The 23,663-nt window shown below is 41.5% G+C and overlaps 1 protein-coding gene across 1 annotated transcript in view; it reads left to right on the forward strand.

The window, feature by feature from the left end:
• The window catches only part of LOC138946152 (uncharacterized), a 34,960-nt gene extending 12,497 nt beyond the window's left edge, over window positions 1–22,463 (forward strand). Inside the window, exons 8-15 of the mRNA XM_070317662.1 lie at window positions 1,479–1,703; window positions 6,017–6,421; window positions 11,849–12,058; window positions 14,011–14,247; window positions 15,531–15,731; window positions 17,462–17,695; window positions 19,880–20,128; window positions 20,496–22,463. Of these exons, the coding sequence (XP_070173763.1) occupies window positions 1,479–1,703; window positions 6,017–6,421; window positions 11,849–12,058; window positions 14,011–14,247; window positions 15,531–15,731; window positions 17,462–17,695; window positions 19,880–20,128; window positions 20,496–20,779 (2,045 nt within the window). The 3' untranslated portion in view covers window positions 20,780–22,463. The remainder of the gene's footprint in view (window positions 1–1,478; window positions 1,704–6,016; window positions 6,422–11,848; window positions 12,059–14,010; window positions 14,248–15,530; window positions 15,732–17,461; window positions 17,696–19,879; window positions 20,129–20,495) is intronic.
• Window positions 22,464–23,663: the final 1,200 nt, after the last annotated feature.

Here is a 23,663-nt window from a genome sequence, read left to right on the forward strand (position 1 = left end):
GTGGGCTGTCTCAAGTGTGTCGTGCTTTCGTCACACGCAAACTCTTGTTTTAATTTCTGTTGGTAAATTCCAGTGTAGCGTTAAGCTAAACAGTGATGATCTTTCAGAGAGACCTCATTTGAACTCGGAGAAAGGACTGTGTTCTTAGTTATTTGCGATTCGAAACCTCCAGTCGAATTTCGACGGATTGACTGTGCCGAGTGACTCCCCTTGAATTGGCTAAACACCAAGGTCGACGGTTAGCATATTTTCAAAATAAATGTGGCATGTTTCTCGTGTGGTATCTTCACTCATCGGGGAGTCTGGTACTAAATATGAACGGTAAGAATGCTCTGAACCCTACACGTATTATATCCCCATCGTTTTATTGTTCACATTTGCCCAACATGTTAATTTGCTGAGGGGGGTTTATGTCGTCTGCTAGGCTATGGCAATCGAACCACTGCAGTCTCATTTCAAAAGCAAAAATTGCTCGTCACGTTGCACTGAGTCCCGCACGCATGAGGCAGGCTGGTAATAAGTCTTATATATGGTAAGAACGTTCTAAACCCTACACGTTTTCGATTCCGATTGTTCTTGCCTTGAAATAATAATTCGGAAACCATTCATTTACTGAACTGATGCAGTCGTATTTCAGTGTAGTCTGCTACGTATGACACAGTCGAGTCAGTCGACTTCCAAATGCTGATCTAGCTGGTACGTTATCGGAATAACACTTGTGTTTTTTGTTGGCTGCTTGGAATTGTATACTAACTCATCATTTGGTAATGTGGATAATAAGCTACATGCCACTAACACGGCATAATTATGAGAAGAATCTTCGCAAGTCGAAACTGAAAAATTAGACACAGCAGGTTCTATTTTTAGATCAGTGGCAACTGTGGCACAGGCACATGCAATCTGTCAGAAAAAAACCCACTTCTGCTTTAATTGAGAAGCAGGAAATGTATGGTCATTTGGTATTGTGGAGAATATAAGCTACATGTCATTAATTAATTCTGAGGATGAGAGTACAGTCTCGCTTAGGCAAAGGGCGGAAGAATACGCTCTGTGGAAAAGTTAGCGCACTCTACAGTTTTAGCGCATCGCCATTAGCCAATCAACTGGTTCACATCTGGGCCCAAAACAATAAAATACTTGACTTGACTTGACTTGACTTGACACCAGTACTTACTGACAATTAGTAGTAGTAGTAGTAGTAGTAGTAGTAGTAGTAGTAGTAGTAGTAGTAGTAGTAGTAGTAGTAGTAGTAGTTAAAAGATAGAAGTATTTATGGTGCGTGAATCTCAAGCAACTTCTTCCAGAAAAGTTACACACAAACATTTACGAAGCAAAGATTCTGTGGATTTGTTGCTGAAAATAATGTCAATCCGGTTTTTCAGTCTGGTTTTTGATAGACGCAGTAATTTATTTTTATTTTCATCCACAAACTTAATATTATTTTGATTTTGATTTTTAATAATCTGCTTTTGTTTCAGGTGACAGTTTCACATTCTGCCCTGTCTCGCCCTGCCCCTACTGTCCCACGGCCTTCCCGACATGCATCGGACGTAATGGCGTCCTCAACGGTTTCATTTTTGACGACCAGCTGTATTATCGCTGCATCGACAACAGGATGATCCTCGGACGATGTCTGTCCACCTTCGACAGGGACGAGAAACGATGCAACGACTCTGTTGTCATGACGACCACTTCAACCACTCGTGAGATTGCGTTGTCACACTTTCAGCATATTCTTCAAAATCGTGAATTAAGCTTCTGAAGTATAGGCCTTCCTTAAAGGCACAGTAAGCCTCCCGTAAACCATCACAGATACGGTCAGGCTTTTACACACAGTACAAACACCCTTTCATTTAAACACTCACCGATTGAGAACATCCTAGGTGCCCTCCGTAAAGAGCGAACAATTTTCAAAGAATTTAATTTTGCGTGGTTTATCTTACCCCTGAGCCATCGTGAACCCGTGTGATCCAGTTTCCCTTTTTCACAATGTAGTCGTCAGTTAGTCATTTGAATGCGACTCGATGTCAGCTTATCTACAATAGCACGTTTTTATGCACGAAACAAACGGCTGTGGTTCACAAGAACTCTCTAGCGATGGCTTTTGACTGTTGAGAGGAACGGCGATATGCCGGATAAACCGTCGTCTGCTACGACCCTTGCGTGACCCTGCTTCCGGGCTTTTCTTTTTTCAAACTTTCACAACTTCGAATTGCACTGATCTTGTCTTGATGAAAACACGCTGTCAATTTATTATTTAGATTTTAAAAGTTAAGTCTAGCGCAAAAACGCACCACGGTCCAAAAACTTTCTGATTATCATCGATCCACGGCTATCGCCAGTTTAAGGGAAGTAACTCATTTTTGACCTGAGTTCAGGATGGGTCCAAAAAGTGTTCGAGACAATCTGCAAAATTAATTCTTTAACAATTGCTCGCTCTTTACGTAGGGCACCTAGGATGTTCCCGTTTGGTGAGCGTTCAAATGGAAGGGTGTTTGTACTGTGTGTAAAAGCCTGACAGTATCTGTGATGGTTTACGAGAGGCTTACTGTCCGGGCGTGATTTCCGGGATATTCATAACAGACGTCCAGCACCAAAACGAGGCGCCATTGTTGTAAAGGGCCAAGTCCACGAAAATAAATTATTTGAAAATTTCTCACGCTCGACAGAAAGCAGCCAGGATGTTCCCGTTCGGTGAGCGTTTAAATGGAAGTATGCTTGTACTGTATGTATACGCTCGGGGAGCTCTGTGATGGTTTACTGGAGGCTTACTGTGCCTTTAATTGAGCTCGAAGTTGACCTCGCGATGACTGCACCAACATTGATTGCCCTTTGTAAAGTCCTCACATTCAGTGCCCAAGGTTCGTGCAGCAGACCTTGCGAAGTTGACTTGGACAACTTAATATCAGGTTCAAGTAAAGAATTCCAATGAGAGAAACATAGAATTGATTAGACCGAAGACAAGATAAAGGGTCGGTTGGTTGGTCGGTTGGTTTGTTGGTTGGTTGATCAGTTGGTTGGTTATTTTTTATCGTCCCTATATGGCTCTCCGGGACCGATGCAAGGTAAATGGTAAGATAAGGGGGGGGGGGAGGGGGGGAGGGGGGGGGGGAGAGAATAAACGCTGAAAACAAAAACATTTGAAGTAAAAGATAAAAAAAACAAGAGGCGAAGCCTTCAAGGCTCACGTAAGAAATCGACAAACAGTAACACAAACTCAATCACTCCGTCACACATACACACACACAGTATGCATAGGTGACACGGTGCAAGAGTGCGAGACACTAGATCTAGATCTGTCTGTCTGTAGCCTACTTACGGGGACACGACTGCCAGATGGCCAGCTCGACACTACGCTTTCGACAGCGTTTCCTCGCGCAGACACTGGAAACACTCTGTGCATATTAACCTGTAGGAAATCTCCTTTGGTATCTTCTTTATCTATTTTTCTGGAGCTACGAAACCGAACAATGTGAAATCATGAGTCGTCTTCTCCGAATCGGCGAACTGCAGCTCGGTGATAACTATACCACAATCCTTCACGCGATCTGACCTAACCTTGACCCCTGACCTGGTCTACATACCACACACGACACAAACCAGTCAGTTTTTTTACCCCCCCCCCCCCCCCCCCCAAAAAAAAACCCACCACCCGTTTTCTTTGAATACACACTGTAACTACATACGTGCCGACGAAATGTTAATCATTGCTTCAATACTTTGAAGCTGTTGCTTAATTAATAACCAGGTAAAATTAGTATTTCGGTGTTCAGTCAAATGTTAAAGTTTCTACCACAGACATACATACATACGCACGCACGCACTCACGCACACACGCACGCACGCACGCACGCACGCACAGACAGACAAAAGTTAGCATCGCATAGGCTACACTTACGTGAGCCAAAAACACCCATATAATCATTCATTCGCTTGCGGCTTCGTGGCAGGCGGAAGAAAAAATCATCCAAATAAGTGTTCGTTATTAATTGTTTGTCTGTGCAGTTGGGTCGATATATTTGTGAATGTATTGTTTTGTCAATAACAAACGTTCCAACAACCTACCTTTCTTGTTTTTTGACTTTTAAGTAAGGAAAAGAATTAAGCCGACGAGTAACAAACCATCATGCACGACGCAGCCACACTTGTATGTTTGTTGTAAGGGAAACAACTCAGACAGCCACACTTGTATGTTTGTTGTAAGGGAAACAACTCAGACAGCCACACTTGTATGTTTGTTGTAAGGGAAACAACTCAGACAGCCACACTTGTATGTTTGTTGTAAGGGACACAACTCAGACAGCCACACTTGTATGTTTGTTGTAAGGGACACAACTCAGACAGCCACACTTGTATGTTTGTTGTAAGGTAAACAACTCAGACAGCCACACTTGTATGTTTGTTGTAAGGGAAACAACTCAGACAGCCACACTTGTATGTTTGTTATAAGGGAAACAATTCAGACAGCCACACTTGTATGTTTGTTGTAAGGGAAACAACTCAGACAGCCACACTTGTATGTTTGTTATAAGGGAAACAACTCAGACAGCCACACTTGTATGTTTGTTGTAAGGGAAACAACTCAGACAGCCACACTTGTATGTTTGTTATAAGGGAAACAACTCAGACAGCCACACTTGTATGTTTGTTATAAGGGAAACAACTCAGACAGCCACACTTGTATGTTTGTTATAAGGGAAACAACTCAGACAGCCACACTTGTATGTTCGTTATAAGGGAAACAACTCAGACAGCCACACTTGTATGTTTGTTGTAAGGGAAACAACTCAGACAGCCACACTTGTATGTTCGTTATAAGGGAAACAGCTCAGACAGCCACACTTGTATGTTTGTTGTAAGGGAAACAACTCAGACAGCCACACTTGTATGTTTGTTGTGAGGGAAACAACTCAGACAGCCACAATTGTATGTTTGTTATAAGGGAAACAACTCAGACAGCCACACTTGTATGTTTGTCGTAAGGGAAACAACTCAGACAGCCACACTTGTATGTTTGTTGTAAGGGACGAGCAGAATGCATGATACAGTTATGAAATTCTTTATCTTTTTTATATTTAGTCAAGTTTTGACTAAATATTTTAACGTAGAGGGGGGAATCGAGACGAGGGTCGTGGTGTATGTGTGTGTGTGTGTGTGTGTGTGTGTGTGTGTGTGTGTGTCTGTGTGTGTGTGTAGAGCGATTCAGACCAAACTACTGGACCGATCTTTATGAAATTTGACATGAGAGTTCCTGGGTATGAAATCCCCGAACGTTTTTTTCATTTTTTTGATAAATGTCTTTGATGACGTCATATCCGGCTTTTCGTGAAAGTTGAGGCGGCACTGTCACGCCCTCATTTTTCAACCAAATTGGTTCAAATTTTGGTCAAGTAATCTTCGACGAAGCCCGGGGTTCGGTATTGCATTTCAGCTTGGTGGCTTAAAAATTAATTAATGACTTTGGTCATTAAAAATCGGAAAATTGTAAAAAAAAATAAAAATTTATAAAACGATCCAAATTTACGTTTATCTTATTCTCCATCATTTGCTGATTCCAAAAACATATAAATATGTTATATTTGGATTAAAAACAAGCTCTGAAAATTAAAGATATAAAAATTATTATCAAAATTAAATTGTCCAGATCAATTTAAAAACACTTTCATCTTATTCCTTGTCGGTTCCTGATTCCAAAAACATATAGATATGATATGTTTGGATTAAAAACACGCTCAGAAAGTTAAAACAAAGAGAGGTACAGAAAAGCGTGCTATCCTTCTGACTTAGCGCAACTACTACCCCGCTCTTCTTGTCAATTTCACTGCCTTTGCCATGAGCGGTGGCCTGACGATGCTACGAGTAAAATGGCATTGCGTTCAGTTTCATTCTGTGAGTTCGACAGCTACTTGACTAAATATTGTATTTTCGCCTTACGCGACTTGTTTTTTAAATACATTTATATTCTTTTTTGCGATTGATAAAATCGTTATTTGTTTAAAACACATTTCTTCCACAGCCGTGTCCATGGACATCGTCACCTCCACCACCACCACCACCACTGAAGCTACCACGACAACAGCAAAACCACCAACGACGACGACAACAGCAACGACAACAACAACTGCACCAACCACCACAACAACTACACCGACCACCACCACAACTACACCGACCACCACAACAACTACACCGACCACCACCACAACTACACCGACCACCACCACAACTACACCGACCACCACCACAACTACACCACCTACCACCACCACTCCCACCACCACCACTACCATCATCACCACCACCACCACCACCCCCACTACTACAACAACCACAACTCCTACAACAACAACGACAACACCGATGACAACTACGACGACGAAAACGACGACGACTCCTCATCCACCTTACCCTCACATTTCGCGTAAGTGTTAATTGCTATACTGTACGTGCTTTTCAAGGGAAGGGCAGACAATTCTGTCTTCTTGTGGCTTGCATATTACGACTGGTTTGCATAACCTGTCGAACAAAGAAGAAGAATACATCGTTAGGAACGTGGAAAGCATTTGGGTGAAAAGGAATACCCATTTTCTGTGAACATAGGTTCACAGTTGTTGTTTTGCCTATACCACCGATGAACCTGACTTTACGGTCGAAACAATGTCATATTTTTTTTTTTATTTTTTTTTTTTTACATGGTATAGGCTTTACATTACAGGACATCACAAGTCATAGACAAAGGGGCACAATCATAAAGCAGAATATACGTGACAATTACAGCACACAGGAGGGGGGAGGGGGTGATCATGGCTTGGTGGTCGCAGTATCAAGAATATGTCAAGGAAAAAGAACCTAAGTGTCACATCAACACAAGCATATATACAATTATATTAAGCGCCAATCCTTCTAACATTTATCTAGCGTATTATTCATAGCTGCGTAGTACTTTTCACAAATAAATATTTGCTTAGAATTTCTACTAAATGTCTGAAAATGAGGGATCTTTTTATTCATTTTGGAAATATAGATGTTGTTATTTGGCATACATTACTAACACATCAAAAACGTTATCGGTGACTCCATTGTTCGCCACTCCAAATAGGACCAGTTCTTTGGAAAGCTTTATATTGTCACATTGGGTGCAGTTCTATTCAAAAAGTCTGCACTTCACCACACTCCCAAAAATATGTATCAGGATTTCTTCATTTCTACCGAAAATTTACACAATGAGGTATCCACAATTTTTCGCAAAAATAGAAACCGTTCTGTCGGCTACATTCTGTACAATAATCGGTACTGGAACCATCTCAGGTATCCTTTGTTGTTTTTAAAACATGTTGACAAATAACCTTCTTATTTAACAAACAGTTTAAAGATTCAGACCATTGTTCAATACATTTTGGGACAGTAATATGTTCAATCAATTGTTGGTAAATAAATTGCAGGGTTCGACACTAGCGGGGGCGGGGGGCGGAACGCCCCAGAGTCATGTGTTCCGCCCCAAACATTGCTGAAGCTTGGGGCCCACTCCGCCCCAGGATAAATTCCAACAATGAAAAACCGAAAATTCTAATGCCAGAGCCAATCACTAAAAATCGCCAGTCAAAGTCGTCACTGAAATTTGCGTTACGATCAATGCGGCAGTCAAGAAAAGAAAACATTGAAATCGTCGAAAGACAATGCCGCAAGGGAAATAACTCCCAGATTGCGCTCTTTAGCGTGAGAGATAAGTATCGTCTTCAAATGCCAAACGCAAAATGTGGCGACACATCCCTCGTGTAAAAAGACATGGAAATGAAGATTCAAGATGAAGAACAGGGTGGAGAGAAACAAAGCAAGTCGCGTAAGGCGAAAATGCAATATTTAGTCAAGTAGCTGTCGAACTCACAGAATGAAACTGAACGCAATGCCATTTTTCAGCAAGACCGTATACTCGTAGCATCGTCAGTCCACCGCTCATGGCAAAGGCAGTGAAATTGACAAGAAGAGCGGGGTAGTAGTTGCGCTAAGAAGGATAGCACGCTTTTCAGTACCTCTCTTTGTTTTAACTTTCTGAGCGTGTTTTTAATCCAAACATATCATATCTATATGTTTTTGGAATCAGGAACCGACAAGGAATAAGATGAAAGTGTTTTTAAATTGATTTGGACAATTTATTTTTGATAATAATTTTTATATATTTAATTTTCAGAGCTTGTTTTTAATCCGAATATAACATATTTATATGTTTTTGGAATCAGCAAATGATGGAGAATAAGATAAACGTAAATTTGGATCGTTTTATAAATTTTTATTTTTTTTTACAATTTTCAGATTTTTAATGACCAAAGTCATTAATTAATTTTTAAGCCACCAAGCTGAAATGCAATACCGAAGTCCGGGCTTCGTCGAAGATTACTTGACCAAAATTTCAACCAATTTGGTTGAAAAATGAGGGCGTGACAGTGCCGCCTCAACTTTCACGAAAAGGCGGATATGACGTCATCAAAGACATTTATCAAAAAAATGAAAAAAACGTATGGGGATATCAATCCCAGGAACTCTCATGTCAAATTTCATAAAGATCGGTCCAGTAGTTTGGTCTGAATCGCTCTACACGCACGCACGCACACACACACACACACACACACACACACACACACACACATACACACACACATACACACACACATACACCACGACCCTCGTTTCGATTCCCCCTCGATGTTAAAATATTTAGTCAAAACTTGACTAAATATAAAAAGGAGACCGATGCAGCCAAAAGCGCGAAGCGCTGTCGTAATTTCAATGTCAAATGGTTGAAAGAATTTCCCTGGCTTCAGTACGATGAAGAAAAACAGACAATGCATTGCCGCACGTGAATACTGCGAGTGGGCCCCAGATTTTTGTTTTCCGCCCCAGCAATTTCCATCTCTGGTGCCAGTGTGGCCCCAGGCCAAATAAGTTAGTGTCGACCCCTGAATTGTGTCTTATCTTGACAAATACATTTCCACAAAATGGGCTCTGTCATAATATAATGATTATCAAATCCTAAACCGATGTTTTTCTGACATTTTTTAACAGCCTGGATTACACCTTCATACAATACAAAATCTACTCGCACATTCGGATATTTAATTTTGAACGCATTATAGAATAAATATCCATTTTGTCCCAAAATATGACCAATCTGCACAATTCCATTGTCAATCCAATTTGTAATGTACAATTTCTTTTTATCTCTGCGAATATTAACATTATAATGTAAACATTCTGATACAAAATCGTTGAAGGTTGTGGTCACATTTCTTATAATGTTTAAATACATCGGTCCAAAACGGGTTATCCATTTTCTGCATCAAAACATTTACAAATTCTCCTCCTCTCATATTAATTGTAATAACAACTGGACATGCTTTAAACAATAATCTTGATATTAATCCAGTAAGACCAGCAACCCTTTTTAACCAAACAATTTTCAGAGATAAGAGAAAACATTTCACGTCAACCATCTTTAATCCTCCATCTTCATAAGGTTGGGTGACCGTTATTCTTTTAATTTGATATCTTTTTCCATCCCAAAGAAATTTGAAAAAAATCTTATTTAACTATATCATAAACTCTTCATCTGGATCAGGTAGATTCGTGAACAAATGTGTCAATTTGGAAATGGCCAAAGTTTTTAGGACTGTTATTTTACCAAATGGTGTCAGGTTCCTTCTGGTCCATGAATTCAAAAGTTTTTAAATTTCCTTTAACTTATTTATATAAATAAGAAAGACCACATCGGATACATTCACTGAAAAAATAAGACCTAGTGCTTTAAAGTTATCCGGGTTCCAGGTAAAATTCATATTAGGCAAAAATCTTCTTTTGGTAAACTTAAGTGGTCCTTACCAGACTACAATTGTTTTATCATAATTCATTCTCAGACCTGACAATGACGCAAAATATTGTAACACTTTTATACTTTCGCAAAATGATTGCTCTGTACCATCAAGAAACAGACTGGTACCATCGGCGAATTGTGACAATAAAATATTTTCGCCAAAAATATTCATACCACAAATCTTTCTGTTTTGGCGTACCATAAGAGACAATATTTTGCAACAAATTAAAAATAAATAAGGTCACAGCGGATCCCCTTGCCGGGTGCCTCGACTTACATTAAACCAAGCTGAATCCCGACAAATAACTGAAACACAAGACTTAATTTTGCAATAAAGAGTAAAAATCCATCGTTTAAAAATTGAATTTGCTCAGAGATTTTTCAATAAATGACCAGGCGACACTGTCGAAAGCCTTTTCAAAATCAACCATCAAAAGTAGGCCAGGTATATTATGTGTATTTGAGTAAAACAAAGTATCATATATTAATGTGATGTTTTCACCAATATATCTTCCTTTCAAAAAACCATTTTGTTCATCATGAATCAAATTTGGCAAAACCATTCTGCAATGCACGTTGATGCAATCTTATAAACTGTATTTAAAAAGAGTAATTGGTCTCCAATTTTTCAAACGTGTTTTATTTTTTCATTCCTTTGGAATACATACTATGACTCCCTGTCTCTGAGTCACAGACATTTCTCCTTTCTCAAATCCAAAATGTTTAGACCACAACATAAATTTTCCTAAATCCAAATAAAAAAACTTTTAAAAAAAGTCTGCAGTATACCCGTCTGATCCTGGGCTTTTGTCATTTTTACATTTAGTCAAGTTTTTAGTCAAGTTTTGACTAAATGTTTTAACGTAGAGGGGGAATCGAGACGAGGGTCGTGGTGTATGTGCGCGTGTGTGTCTGTCTGTGTGTGTGTGTGTGTGTGTGTGTAGAGCGATTCAGACTAAACTACTGGACCGATCTTTATGAAATTTGACATGAGAGTTCCTGGGTATGAAATCCCCGAACGTTTTTTTCATTTTTTTGATAAATGTCTTTGATGACGTCATATCCGGCTTTTCGTGAAAGTTGAGGCGGCACTGTCATGCCCTCATTTTTCAACCAAATTGGTTGAAATTTTGGTCAAGTAATCTTCGACGAAGCCCGGACTTCGGTATTGCATTTCAGCTTGGTCACTTTTGGTGGCTTAAAAATTAATTAATGACTTTGGTCATTAAAAACCTGAAAATTGTAAAAAAATAAAATAAAAAAAATATAAAACGATCCAAATTTACGTTCATCTTATTCTGCATCATTTTCTGATTCCAAAAACATATAAATATGTTATATTTGGATTAAAAACAAGCTCTGAAAATTAAATATATAAAAATTATTATCAAAATTAAATTGTCGAAATCAATTTAAAAACACTTTCATCTTATTCCTTGTCGGTTCCTGATTCCAAAAACATATAGATATGATATGTTTGGATTAAAAACACGCTCAGAAAGTTAAAACAAAGAGAGGTACAGAAAAGCGTGCTATCCTTCTTAGCGCAACTACTACCCCGCTCTTCTTGTCAATTTCACTGCCTTTGCCATGAGCGGTGGACTGACGATGCTACGAGTATACGGTCTTGCTGAAAAATGGCATTGCGTTCAGTTTCATTCTGTGAGTTCGACAGCTACTTGACTAAATGTTGTATTTTCGCCTTACGCGACTTGTTTAATTGTTTCACAGCTTTGAGTAACTCACAGTTAGTCAGTCTACCTTCCAATTGTTTACTTTCAGCATCTGTTAATACAGGATGAACCAGGTTTTCATCAATTTCTTGATTTAACAATGTGATTTTTACTTTCTTTGTAGATTCTTAATGAGCCTCAGAGTCAACAGAGACAGCAATTGTCATTTATTAGAATGCTTGTGCCAGGCGTCCTGAATTTAAAATGGACATCAGTTATGGAATCAAAGATACCCAAATGTCTGTTCCAGATGTGAACCAGACCTGTATCGAAGACCCAGGATTCATCGTTCCCAAGTGGGACAACTGCGCTCAGTACTACAACTGCTCCAATCCCAGGAGTGTGCTTGGTCCCTATGTTTCGGAGTGTCCCATTGGTCAGTTGTTTGACGTGACGACCGGTCTCTGCGTGCCACGTCATCTCGTTAGATGCAGAGGTCGCTGGCCTCCCGGACAAGCATGTAAGTCTTACGTTACGTTTTTCCTTCATCTTCTTCTTTTCGATCGCCGTTTCTTCCAAGTGTCATAATGGCAGTTGATGCGTAGTGTTGTGGTTTGTTGGAGTGCGCCGTGCGGCCCAACACATACGTCTTCAGCACTCGAGGTTTCTGTCAGGGTTACTTCACCCTTAGCTCATGGCCCAAGGACCTGCCCTATGAGCACAAGGTTGGTCCATATTAGTCTGGCCTTTACCTTTCGACCTGTCCAGCTTGGGTAGCCCTGCCAGGAGTTTACACTCCCGCTGGCATAGCTCTTAGGGTCACCGAGACACGCAAACCACCACACCACGTTAAGCAGTGGACCATGTGCTGGGCTTTTCCTTCATGATTTAAGACCCCCAAAACTGTTCCTCCCTGCGTCCTGTACCTACTACAAGTCGCAAGAAAAACGGACCAGAAATTGTTGAAGGCTGTCCCTAGACGCCCCACGCACCAACCTTGAAAAGAACGGGGCCCGGAACTCACTCATTTTGCTTTATCATGCGTAGCGGCGGTACTGAGGCAATCGTTTACCAGTTTCCTTACAGAATGGACACATACACTTTGCGAGAACATTGGACGAGAACATTGGGCGAGAACATTGGACGAGAACATTGGGCGAGAATATTGGACGAGAACATTGGACAAGAACATTGGACGAGAACATTTTCTGCCGGATCTGTTCCGACACAAATGTACTGAGCAGGACTCCCCACGGACACCCTCATAGTGCGTCCCGGGACCCCCACTTTTAAATTGTAGAGGGTCCATGGACCCCCACTGCAGTATTTTAGAGGGTCCATGGACCCCCACTGCAGTATTTTAGAGGGTCCATGGACCCCCACTGCAGTATTTTAGAGGGTCCATGGACCCCCACTGCAGTATTTTAGAGGGTCCATGGACCCCCACTGCAGTATTTTAGAGGGTCCATGGACCACCACTGCAGTGTTTTAGAGGGTCCATGGACCCCCACTGCAGGATTTTAGAGGGTCCCAAGGGTCCAAAGGCCGAAAAGTCCCAGTGTACTTATAAAACATTGTGATCACGTATAGTGTACTGCAAAGTGTCGATTGCAGTCTGAAAATGGTATCTACGGTACGCGCAATGAAAGAAATTTAGTGCGTCCTAGGACCCGCTCTTTTAAAATCTAGTGCGTCCAGGGACCCCCTCCAGATATTTCTAGTACGTGTTTTCGGCTTCTAGTGCGTATATGACGCAGGGACGCGCGCTATGTGGAGCTCTTGAAGGTCTCACAAACAGACACAAATCCGTCAGGTATTAAAATTGTCTAAAGTTCCGCTAAGGGGGTCCTTGTACTCCCTGATCATTTTCACTTGGGGCTTTCGGCACCCGCCAGGTAGAGCGCGCGTCTCTGGGAAGCCATGTGATTTAAAGAAACAAGAATAATGGCTAGGCCTGCTATGTATAGTTTGTTTGCTTTCACAAATAAAAAAAATGAACTGTCCTCACTAACATGTTACCTTTTCTTCTTCTTCTGCGTTCGATATTCATGGCCGTCATATCTTCAGGTCGGTGGTTGCCATGAAGTACGCAGTCTTCTGTAGTTCGGCAGCGGGTCTCCAGAGCTTGGTGCCCAGGCTACTTAAATGTTTCTTCTTCTTCTTCTTCGTCGTTCGCTCAGACAGCAACTCCGGAGGCCCTGATGAAGGCTGCTGTACGCCGGAGGCTCTCCATGGGTCCATAGAGTTTGTCCCTCATCGGTGTGTCAGCAGGCCAGGTCTCTGCTCGCAAGTTTTGGTGTGTTGGGCAGTCCTGCAGGAAGTGTTCCACTGTCATTGGAGATGTGCCACAGGGGCACTATGCAGAATCACCAATGTTTCAATCTCCGATGTAATCCGTGCATAGTCCTCTTTCCATTGTTTTCTCTTGTTTAAATCAAATCAAACTGATCATATACTTGTGTGTGTGTGCAGGTCACTACGCATCACACCAGTGTCCCTTCATGCGCAACACAGGCGCGGGTTGCATCCCTTGCAGGGAACGCTTGCCCACTTGCTGGGGAAAGCGCGACGGTGCGTGGCCGTTACCAAGGCAACTGTCGTCATCCTACATCAGTTGTCGCTACCAACGGGTGGATGGGCTATTCACGTGCCCCAGTGGTCAGTATCTGGACCCTCGAAGTCGCCGCTGCACTGCCGAGCTGACCATGAGTGAGTATTTTATTTGAAGCTTTGGCCCTGATTTTTCAATAAACAAAAACTTCTCGAAATCGACTTCGGGCTCACTTGATACCTATTGGAAGAGCTCTCCATAACATGTATGACAAGACATAAACTTAGTTTCTGTGTCGTTTTTTTGGGGGTGTGTTCTTTTAGCTCACGCTGTTGTCACTATTTTAAAGATACGTTTCTTCCCGTCCCGTGTAAACGACCATGATCACCATCACGGACCATTCCAGTTTATCTCACGCTGTTCTCACTATTTTAAAGATACGTTTCTTCCCGGCCCGTGTAAACGACCATGATCACCATCACGGACCATTCCAGTTTATCTCACGCTGTTCTCACTATTTTAAAGATAGTTTCTTCCCGGCCCGTGTAAACGACCATGATCACCATCACGTACCCTTCCAGTTTATCTCACGCTGTTTTCACTATTTTAAAGCTGCGTTTCTTCCCGGCCCGTGTAACCCACCATGATCACCATCACGGACCATTCCAGTTTATCTCACGCTGTTCTCACTATTTTAAAGATACGTTTCTTCCCGTCCCGTGTAAACAACCATGATCACCATCACGGACCATTCCAGTTTATCTCACGCTGTCCACCATGATCACCATCACGGACCATTCCAGTTTATCTCACGCTGTCCACCATGATCACCATCACGGACCATTCCAGTTTATCTCACGCTGTCCACCATGATCACCATCACGGACCATTCCAGTTTATCTCACGAGCTGAGAGTATCCTTCCACCTGGACACGCGCTGAGAGCACCCTTCCACCTGGACACGCGCCATAACTCAGCAGTCTGCGTTCTGTGCAGAGTGACAATTTGTTGCCGAATTAATTTCCCCAAGTGATACCATTGCCAATCTGCGAAATCAATTCAGCAATAATATCCTCGCTCTACAGAGGAAACGGCAAGGCCTTTTACAGATAAGCAGACAGACATACTTACAAGCAGAACACAAACAATACCAACAATGAACAAACAACAACTAAGCAAAAAGAACCAAACAAACAACGACAGCAACAACAACAACAACAACAACAACAACAACAACAACAACAACAACAACAACAACAAAAACAACAACAACCGAACAGAATCATGGACACATGTTCTTATTAACCGCCCAAATATTCTTCAAAAGAACATCAGGAGTATTACACTAGCCCTTTTCTTCTAAGTTTATATTCTTTAACTGTCGTATCTCTGATGACCTTTTTAACGGACTTTCACGCTTGATGTTGCTTGAACATTTTAGACACGACTCTACACTTCTGCATGAACCACCCGGATACTCTGTCATCCCACCCCCTTCACTGCGCGCGCTACATCCTGTGCAAGAACCTTGGTACCCCACCCGTGGAGGGGGAATGCCCGTACCCCAAACTCTTCATGGGAGGCAGGTGTCTGAGCTTCGGAGAAGTGGAGTGTGGAACACGCTACGAACCTAAGGCACCTTGTAAGATATCAAATGTTTTCTATGCGGATAAATCATGCTGCATGATCACTAGAAACAATCCAGCTCTGTAGCATGCAAGTTTTTTAAAGGTTTTTTTCCCATGTTACTCTGAGAGAAAAAAAAACCCACAGAGATAAAGTTGAACTGGCAGTTCTGAACAGAACTGAAGCAATGGTAATAACACAGAGTTGTGCTCTTCCTACAATCAATGTTTTGATGTGGATGATGATGTCCGAACATGTACTTGGTTGTATTATTTTGCTAGACTATTTGTTTCTGTTAGATATATCTGCTCACATGATTGTTGTTCATAATTTGACATTACATTTACTGCTGATCATAATGTATTGTTGGAATAGGTCTGCTTAATATTCTGACTGCAGTTTTGTAATAAAATCAAATAACACAGATGTTTTAAGTATCAAAGTGCTTTTCACACACACACACACACACACACACACACACACACACACACACACACACACACACACACACACACACACACACACACACTCACACACTATGAGTATGACTGCAAACATGAATTTGTACTTGTATTAATTATAATTACTGTATTACAGAACCTGATCTGAAAAAAAGGACAACAGCAAATTATTCATGCAAGCTTGCTGTATTAACGATTTCTTTATCCATTTAATACAACACTGAATTAAAAGATAACAACTATAAAAAAATAAAAAATAAAAAAAAATAATAAAAAAAAAATGTTGTTGTTGTTAATCGTTATATATTATTTTTAAAGATGCTGCTCCGCTCAGAGCACTGTTGAAGGAACGATTTGTCTTTTTGTCGCAGATGAGGATACAACAAGTCAAAAACAGAATACTACATGGCTTGCTGTGTCATAATATTATTTGACATGACCTCATTTGCATGATATACACACGTGTGGTTTGAACGATATTGTTATCTCTCTCGCGTATGTAGGATAAAAACATTTACACAACTATCCCACATATGACTATAAATACCTATAGTGTTGCTGGCTAAACGGAACTCTATGCTGTTTGTCAGTTCGCATCTCCCGCCAAAATATAATTAACATTCCCCGTGATCACGTTCTGAGGCTAAAGGCTGTGTTGGGTATGACAACACGGAGCCAAGTAGTATGTTTTACATTGTTTTTATCAAACACAAAATATAGAAGAGGCGATTCAAATGTATGGTGTTTCGATTCTAGGTATTTGAATGTAACTTCTTTCATAAGCGATTATGTAAAGAACCCGATCTCTGTCTTTTACGCGTAATAAGACTCTAAGAGTGCTCACCCTTCTTCTTTAAAACCAAAAATCCACAGTCTGATACGTTATCATTATGTTATCTTTCAAACGATCCCCCACCGACTACAAACTAACAACATTGATTGATCCCTTCAACACGCTCACCATTAATGACATACAATACCGATACGTGCACAGCCTAGCGGTGACCTCATCAGTCATTTGTTACTGCTGATATGACGAAGTCACCGAGACAAAATGTGTTTTCGGAATTCTTTGTCAGTTTCACATGAGACACGCAGAAGAAGGGAGAGAACTTTTGTCGTGACGCCATTATTCGCATCATGGCGTCTTCTCGAGATTTGTTTCACTGTTGACGTCAGAGATTTCGCTTTGGAATAGAGGGTCAAGAATAGACGTCTTGGTTTGTTTAATTGTTGTAGTTTCTCATTAAAGTCGCGCGGTCATTCCATTGCATCCCTTTTTCAGGTGAATACGCGTCACTTCACGAGTGTCGGGACAAGACACAGGCGGGTTGCGCAAGTTGCGATGAGCGGTTCCCGAGCTGCGAGGGGAAACCAGACGGGAACTGGCCCTACCCTGGCCGGATGTACAGTCCTTGGTTTGTCAAGTGCCACACGGAACGCACCATGGCGGTGGTCAGATGCACCAAGTCTCTCTTCCACCCGCTGACCAAGAAGTGTGGACACACGCTGCCCCAAAGTAAGACATTTATTTGTATCCATTTATTTATTGGTTTTATCTTTTTATTTTTTGATTAACTTTTTTACAGTTGAACCTGCCCTGGCGACCACCTCTTGATCGGTTACGACCATCTCTTGATCTGTTACGATCACCTCTTGATCGGTTACGACCATCTCTTGATCGGTTACCACCACCTCTTGATCGGTTACGACCACCTCTTGATCGGTTACGACCACCTCTTGATCGGTTACGATCACCTCTTGATCGGTTACGACCATCTCTTGATCGGTTACGACCATCTGTGGATTGGTTACGACCACCTCTTGATCGGTTACGACCTCTTGATCGGTTACGACCACCTCTTGATCGGTTACGACCATCTGTGGATTGGTTATGACCACCTCCTGATCGATTACGACCTCTTGATCGGTTACGACCACCTCTTGATTGGTTACGACCATCTCTTAATCGGTTACGATCACCTCTTGATCGGTTACGACCATCTCTTGATCGGTTACGACCATCTGTGGATTGGTTACGACCACCTCTTGATCGGTTACGACCTCTTGATCGGTTACGACCTCTTGATCGGTTACGACCACCTCTTGATCGGTTACGACCATCTGTGGATTGGTTATGACCACCTCTTGATCAGTTACGACCACCTCTTGATCAGTTACGACCATCTCTTAATCGGTTAAGACCATCTCTTGATCGGTTACGACCATCTCTTGATCGGTTACGACCACCTCTTGATCGGTTACGACCACCTCTTGATCGGTTACGACCTCTTGATCGGTTACGACCACCTCTTGATTGGTTACGACCATCTCTTGATCGGTTACGACCATCTGTGGATCGGTCACCACCACCTCTTGATCGGTTACAACCTCTTGATTGGATACGACTACCTCTTGATCGGTTACGACCATCTCTTGATCGGTTACGACCATCTCTTGATGGTTTACGACCACCTATTGATCGTTTACGACCACCTCTTGATCGGTTACGACCACCTCTTGATCAGTTACGACCACCTCTTGATCGGTTACGACCACCTCAAAGAAACCCCGACGAGGTTCTTTCCTATACTCAACTCAACTCAACTCAACTCAACTCAAATTTTATTGGCTTCAATTTTCATAGAAGAATTTGTCTTGCGCTTGGGAGAAAGTAAGAGTATAACATATAAAAACAGCATTCATATCACATTTCATGTATCACACACAGTAATCACTAGTATAAGCCTACAATTATAACATTTGTACCTGTATACAATCCAGCTTCCATAACGACCACCTGTCTAAAAGGACCACTTTTCGTTGGTCACGTGGGTGGTCGTTATAGAAAGTGTCTAAATAAGATATGCAGGAAACAAGCATCTGTAACAAAAAAGAATAAAAAAAATAAATTTTTTAAAGGTACTGAACTTGTCAAATCCAGGTGCACGGAGCCCCTGGGGCTTTTAGTCATACCTCAGGCAGCTATCCGTTAGAAGAACTACCAAGTTTCATTGACTTGCACCCAAAGAGTCAAGAACTGCGATTTTTTTACGAATTAATTTCGTACTCGGACCCGGCTGGTCTTGACCTATTTTTGGATCTAAATTTAGATCAGGTAGATCACCACATCATGCACAAAAAGACACGTCACTAAGCAAACTATGTCAGACGTCATCATGAGTTTGTGTAAAACAAAATGGAGGCCGGAATCACTCAGTTGAATCGAACTCCGACCAAACACCACGTAATAACTAGGTTAATTTATGCACTCGCGTGAACAAGAAACTGTCGAGCTTCACAGATGTCGTCGTTGGGTAGTTTTGGGTTTGTTTTACTACCATAGGAGGATTTTTGAACTGTAAATGCACTCAGCTGCAACAAAAACGCAAAACGAAGGCTGTGAGCTGCACTGTGCCTTTAACAAAAAATAAAATAAATAAAAATTTAAATAAATAAATAGATAAGAGATGCAGGAAACAAGCATCTGTAAATAGACAAGAATCGAAAAGTTGTTCGCTGTAACCAAAACGTATCAATAACTAAAGTCACAATTAAGATATGACAAATAAAGGGACGTAAGCGCTTGAAATATATACGACATGTGCAATGTCTTCTCCCTTTGTTTCTTAGATCTGTAGCGCGCTGCCTCATTTAATACAGATTCCCACAATAAATACAAATCCATTATTCTTGTTTTTAGTTCTCAATGGAGTGTCAAGAGACCCAGCCCAGTTCTGCAAACAATACCCCAAAGCTATCGTGGCGGACCCCCATCACTGTGCCCGTTACTACAACTGTTCCGGTTCCCGTGTCGGTCTACTGGGTAGACCTTATCTGTCCGAATGCCGGTTCCCATTCCTCTTCAACCGTCAGACGATGGACTGCGAGTCTTTCGTCAACGTCATCAAAAAAGGGGGATGCGCGGGGAGCCAGGAGCCATTACACCAGTGTGAGTATACCGATGTGGGGCTGTCTGTGTGTAAGAGAGGTTATACTGAGTTGGGTTTCCTGAGTGGGTATGCTGATTGTTGTTGTCCCCATGACAAATATGGAGGTTATCTACATGTGTATAGATACTGATTTGGGACTGTGTGTGTAGTGTAGACGTTATGCTGAGTTCGGATGCTCACATTGTTATATTGATTTTGGGTTGGAAGTAATGGTACAGCAAACAACCACAATGCACATAAAGCGCTGGTGTTTTTTTTCAGGTTTTTTTTAATAGTTTTTTGGGTGTGTGCAGGATATACATGGATTACTCTTGTTTAAATCAAGGTACAAAATATTCATTTGGAAATGGTTTGCTCTAAACACAGGCGAGTACTTGTCCTATTGCCCGGGAACGCGGTTCTCCACATGTAGGAACTGCTACAACAGAATTCCCAGCTGTCGCAGGATTTCCAACGGGATACACACGATCCGCCCAGGGCGGCAGGCGTCCCAGGCCTTCGTCTATTGCCTGGACCAGCGGTCGTTGGTCTACTCCCACTGCCCGCAAGGCTATATCTACTATGACGCCGCCAAGACTTGTGTCAGGAGAACCTCTCAGATGTTGCCTCCTTTAATCCTGGCGGCAGTGACAGAACCCCCGGAAGTGTAGTTGTTGTTTTGTGTGTGTTTTTTGTGGTTTTAATTTTTTTTAGATTATTAGATTATTTTTGGACGGATACTTTGAATTTTCCGTTGAATCTCTGTGGCAGTGACCGCCAGAAGTGAATCATTCTTGTTTTATTTGTTGTTGTCTGTGTTATCTTTTGAACTGCTGCGTTTGAACACAGTCTTGGTTCTATGTTGGAGAACTGTAGCTTTTTTGTTGATATATTTTCAGGGTTTCATTTACTAGTGCGCCTTGCGCCATTGGCGCATAACATCTCAAAATGTCCCATTGGAATTCCCTTCAGTGCGTCAAAGGGCGCACTGAGATTACGTACCACTGCGCCACCCCATGCACACTTTTCACTGGGATGCAGTGTTCGGAAAGACCTAAGCAAAAACGCTCGAAAATTCGAGCAACTTGCGAGTTTGTGAAACGCGCTGTGATTGGCTTTTAAAATGTAATTCATTAGTATTCAACCAATCCTGCGAATCATCTGTGCTTACCTCTGTGGAAACTGTCAACAGAAGCGATATCGATCAAAGCACAGACCCACACTGTGACACACACACTAACCTGATACACTGTGACCCACACACTTACCTGATACACTGTGACCCACACACTAACCTGATACACTGTGACCCACACACTAACCTGATACACTGTAACCCACACACTAACCTGATACACTGTGACCCACACACTTACCTGATACACTGTGACCCACACACTAACCTGATACACTGTAACCCACACACTAACCTGATACACTGTGACCCACACACTAACCTGATACACTGTGACCCACACACTTACCTGATACACTGTGACCCACACACTAACCTGATACACTGTAACCCACACACTAACCTGATACACTGTGACCCACACACTAACCTGATACACTGTGACCCACACACTAACCTGATACACTGGCAAATTCTCATATGTGACTCTCCACCACGAAATGAGTCGCATGTCACCTCGCGCGGTTCTGCGCTAGGCTTAATGAAAGTCCGGGGAGTGTCTGGTAACAGTGTGACGGTCACCTTAGTCACAGGCTTATAACTCAAACAGTTTTCGCTCTTTTCTAAAACGGGTTTCACCACTGGATAAAGCATAAAAAACTCTATAGGAAAATGTAAAAATATGAAAATCATGCAAAGGTGACATGCGACTCATTTCGTGGTGGAGGGTCACATATCATCATATTGCACCAAATAGCACTATTTTGCATCTATCGACAACAGCATTTCGGACCGCCTAGCCTGCTTTGTGCGTTTTGCCTTCGTCTATGTAATGTCCCATCAGAATTTGGTTGAGGGGGACAAATGTCCCATTGTCTTTTTCTTCCAGGCTAAACCCTGATTTTTATTTTTGTTGTTAAGATTATTTTAGTACAGTAACTTTGAATTTTCCGTCGCATCTGTGTCAGTGCCGGGGCCGCCAGAAGTGTTGCGTTCGCTTTCTTTGGATTTTACCCCTTATTTTTTGTTTTGTTTCTGTGATGCTAGTGTGTTCGAATCAAGAAAACAAGAATGGTATATTATAAGTTGATGGTGTGTGTATTTGACAAAACTGAACATTCGCTGCAACTGCGATCCATGGATGAACTAGATGCACAACAGACTCATGAAAATGGTGCATAGATGAACTAGATGCACAACAGACTCATGAAAATGGTGTATAGATGAACTAGATGCACAACAGACTCATGAAAATGGTGTATAGATGAACTAGATGCACAACAGACTCATGAAAATGGTGTATAGATGAACTAGATGCACAACAGACTCATGAAAATGGTGTATAGATGAACTAGATGCACAACAGACTCATGAAAATGGTGTATAGATGAACTAGATGCACAACAGACTCATGAAAATGGTGCATAGATGAACTAGATGCACAACAGACTCATGAAAATGGTGCATAGATGAACTAGATGCACAACAGACTCATGAAAATGGTGTATAGATGAACTAGATGCACAACAGACTCATGAAAATGGTGTATAGATGAACTAGATGCACAACAGACTCATGAAAATGGTGCATAGATGAACTAGATGCACAACAGACTCATGAAAATGGTGTATAGATGAACTAGATGCACAACAGACTCATGAAAATGGTGTATAGATGAACTAGATGCACAACAGACTCATGAAAATGGTGTATAGATGAACTAGATGCACAACAGACTCATGAAAATGGTGCATAGATGAACTAGATGCACAACAGACTCATGAAAATGGTGTATAGATGAACTAGATGCACAACAGACTCATGAAAATGGTGTATAGATGAACTAGATGCACAACAGACTCATGAAAATGGTGTATAGATGAACTAGATGCACAACAGACTCATGAAAATGGTGTATAGATGAACTAGATGCACAACAGACTCATGAAAATGGTGTATAGATGAACTAGATGCACAACAGACTCATGAAAATGGTGCATAGATGAACTAGATGCACAACAGACTCATGAAAATGGTGTATAGATGAACTAGATGCACAACAGACTCATGAAAATGGTGCATAGATGAACTAGATGCACAACAGACTCATGAAAATGGTGCATAGATGAACTAGATGCACAACAGACTCATGAAAAGGGTGTATAGATGAACTAGATGCACAACAGACTCATGAAAATGGTGTATAGATGAACTAGATGCACAACAGACTCATGAAAATGGTGTATAGATGAACTAGATGCACAACAGACTCATGAAAATGGTGTATAGATGAACTAGATGCACAACAGACTCATGAAAATGGTGCATAGATGAACTAGATGCACAACAGACTCATGAAAATGGTGCATAGATGAACTAGATGCACAACAGACTCATGAAAAGGGTGTATAGATGAACTA

Source organism: Littorina saxatilis, linkage group LG13, assembly GCF_037325665.1.
Source record: "Littorina saxatilis isolate snail1 linkage group LG13, US_GU_Lsax_2.0, whole genome shotgun sequence".
Taxonomy (NCBI): Eukaryota; Metazoa; Mollusca; class Gastropoda; order Littorinimorpha; family Littorinidae; genus Littorina; species Littorina saxatilis.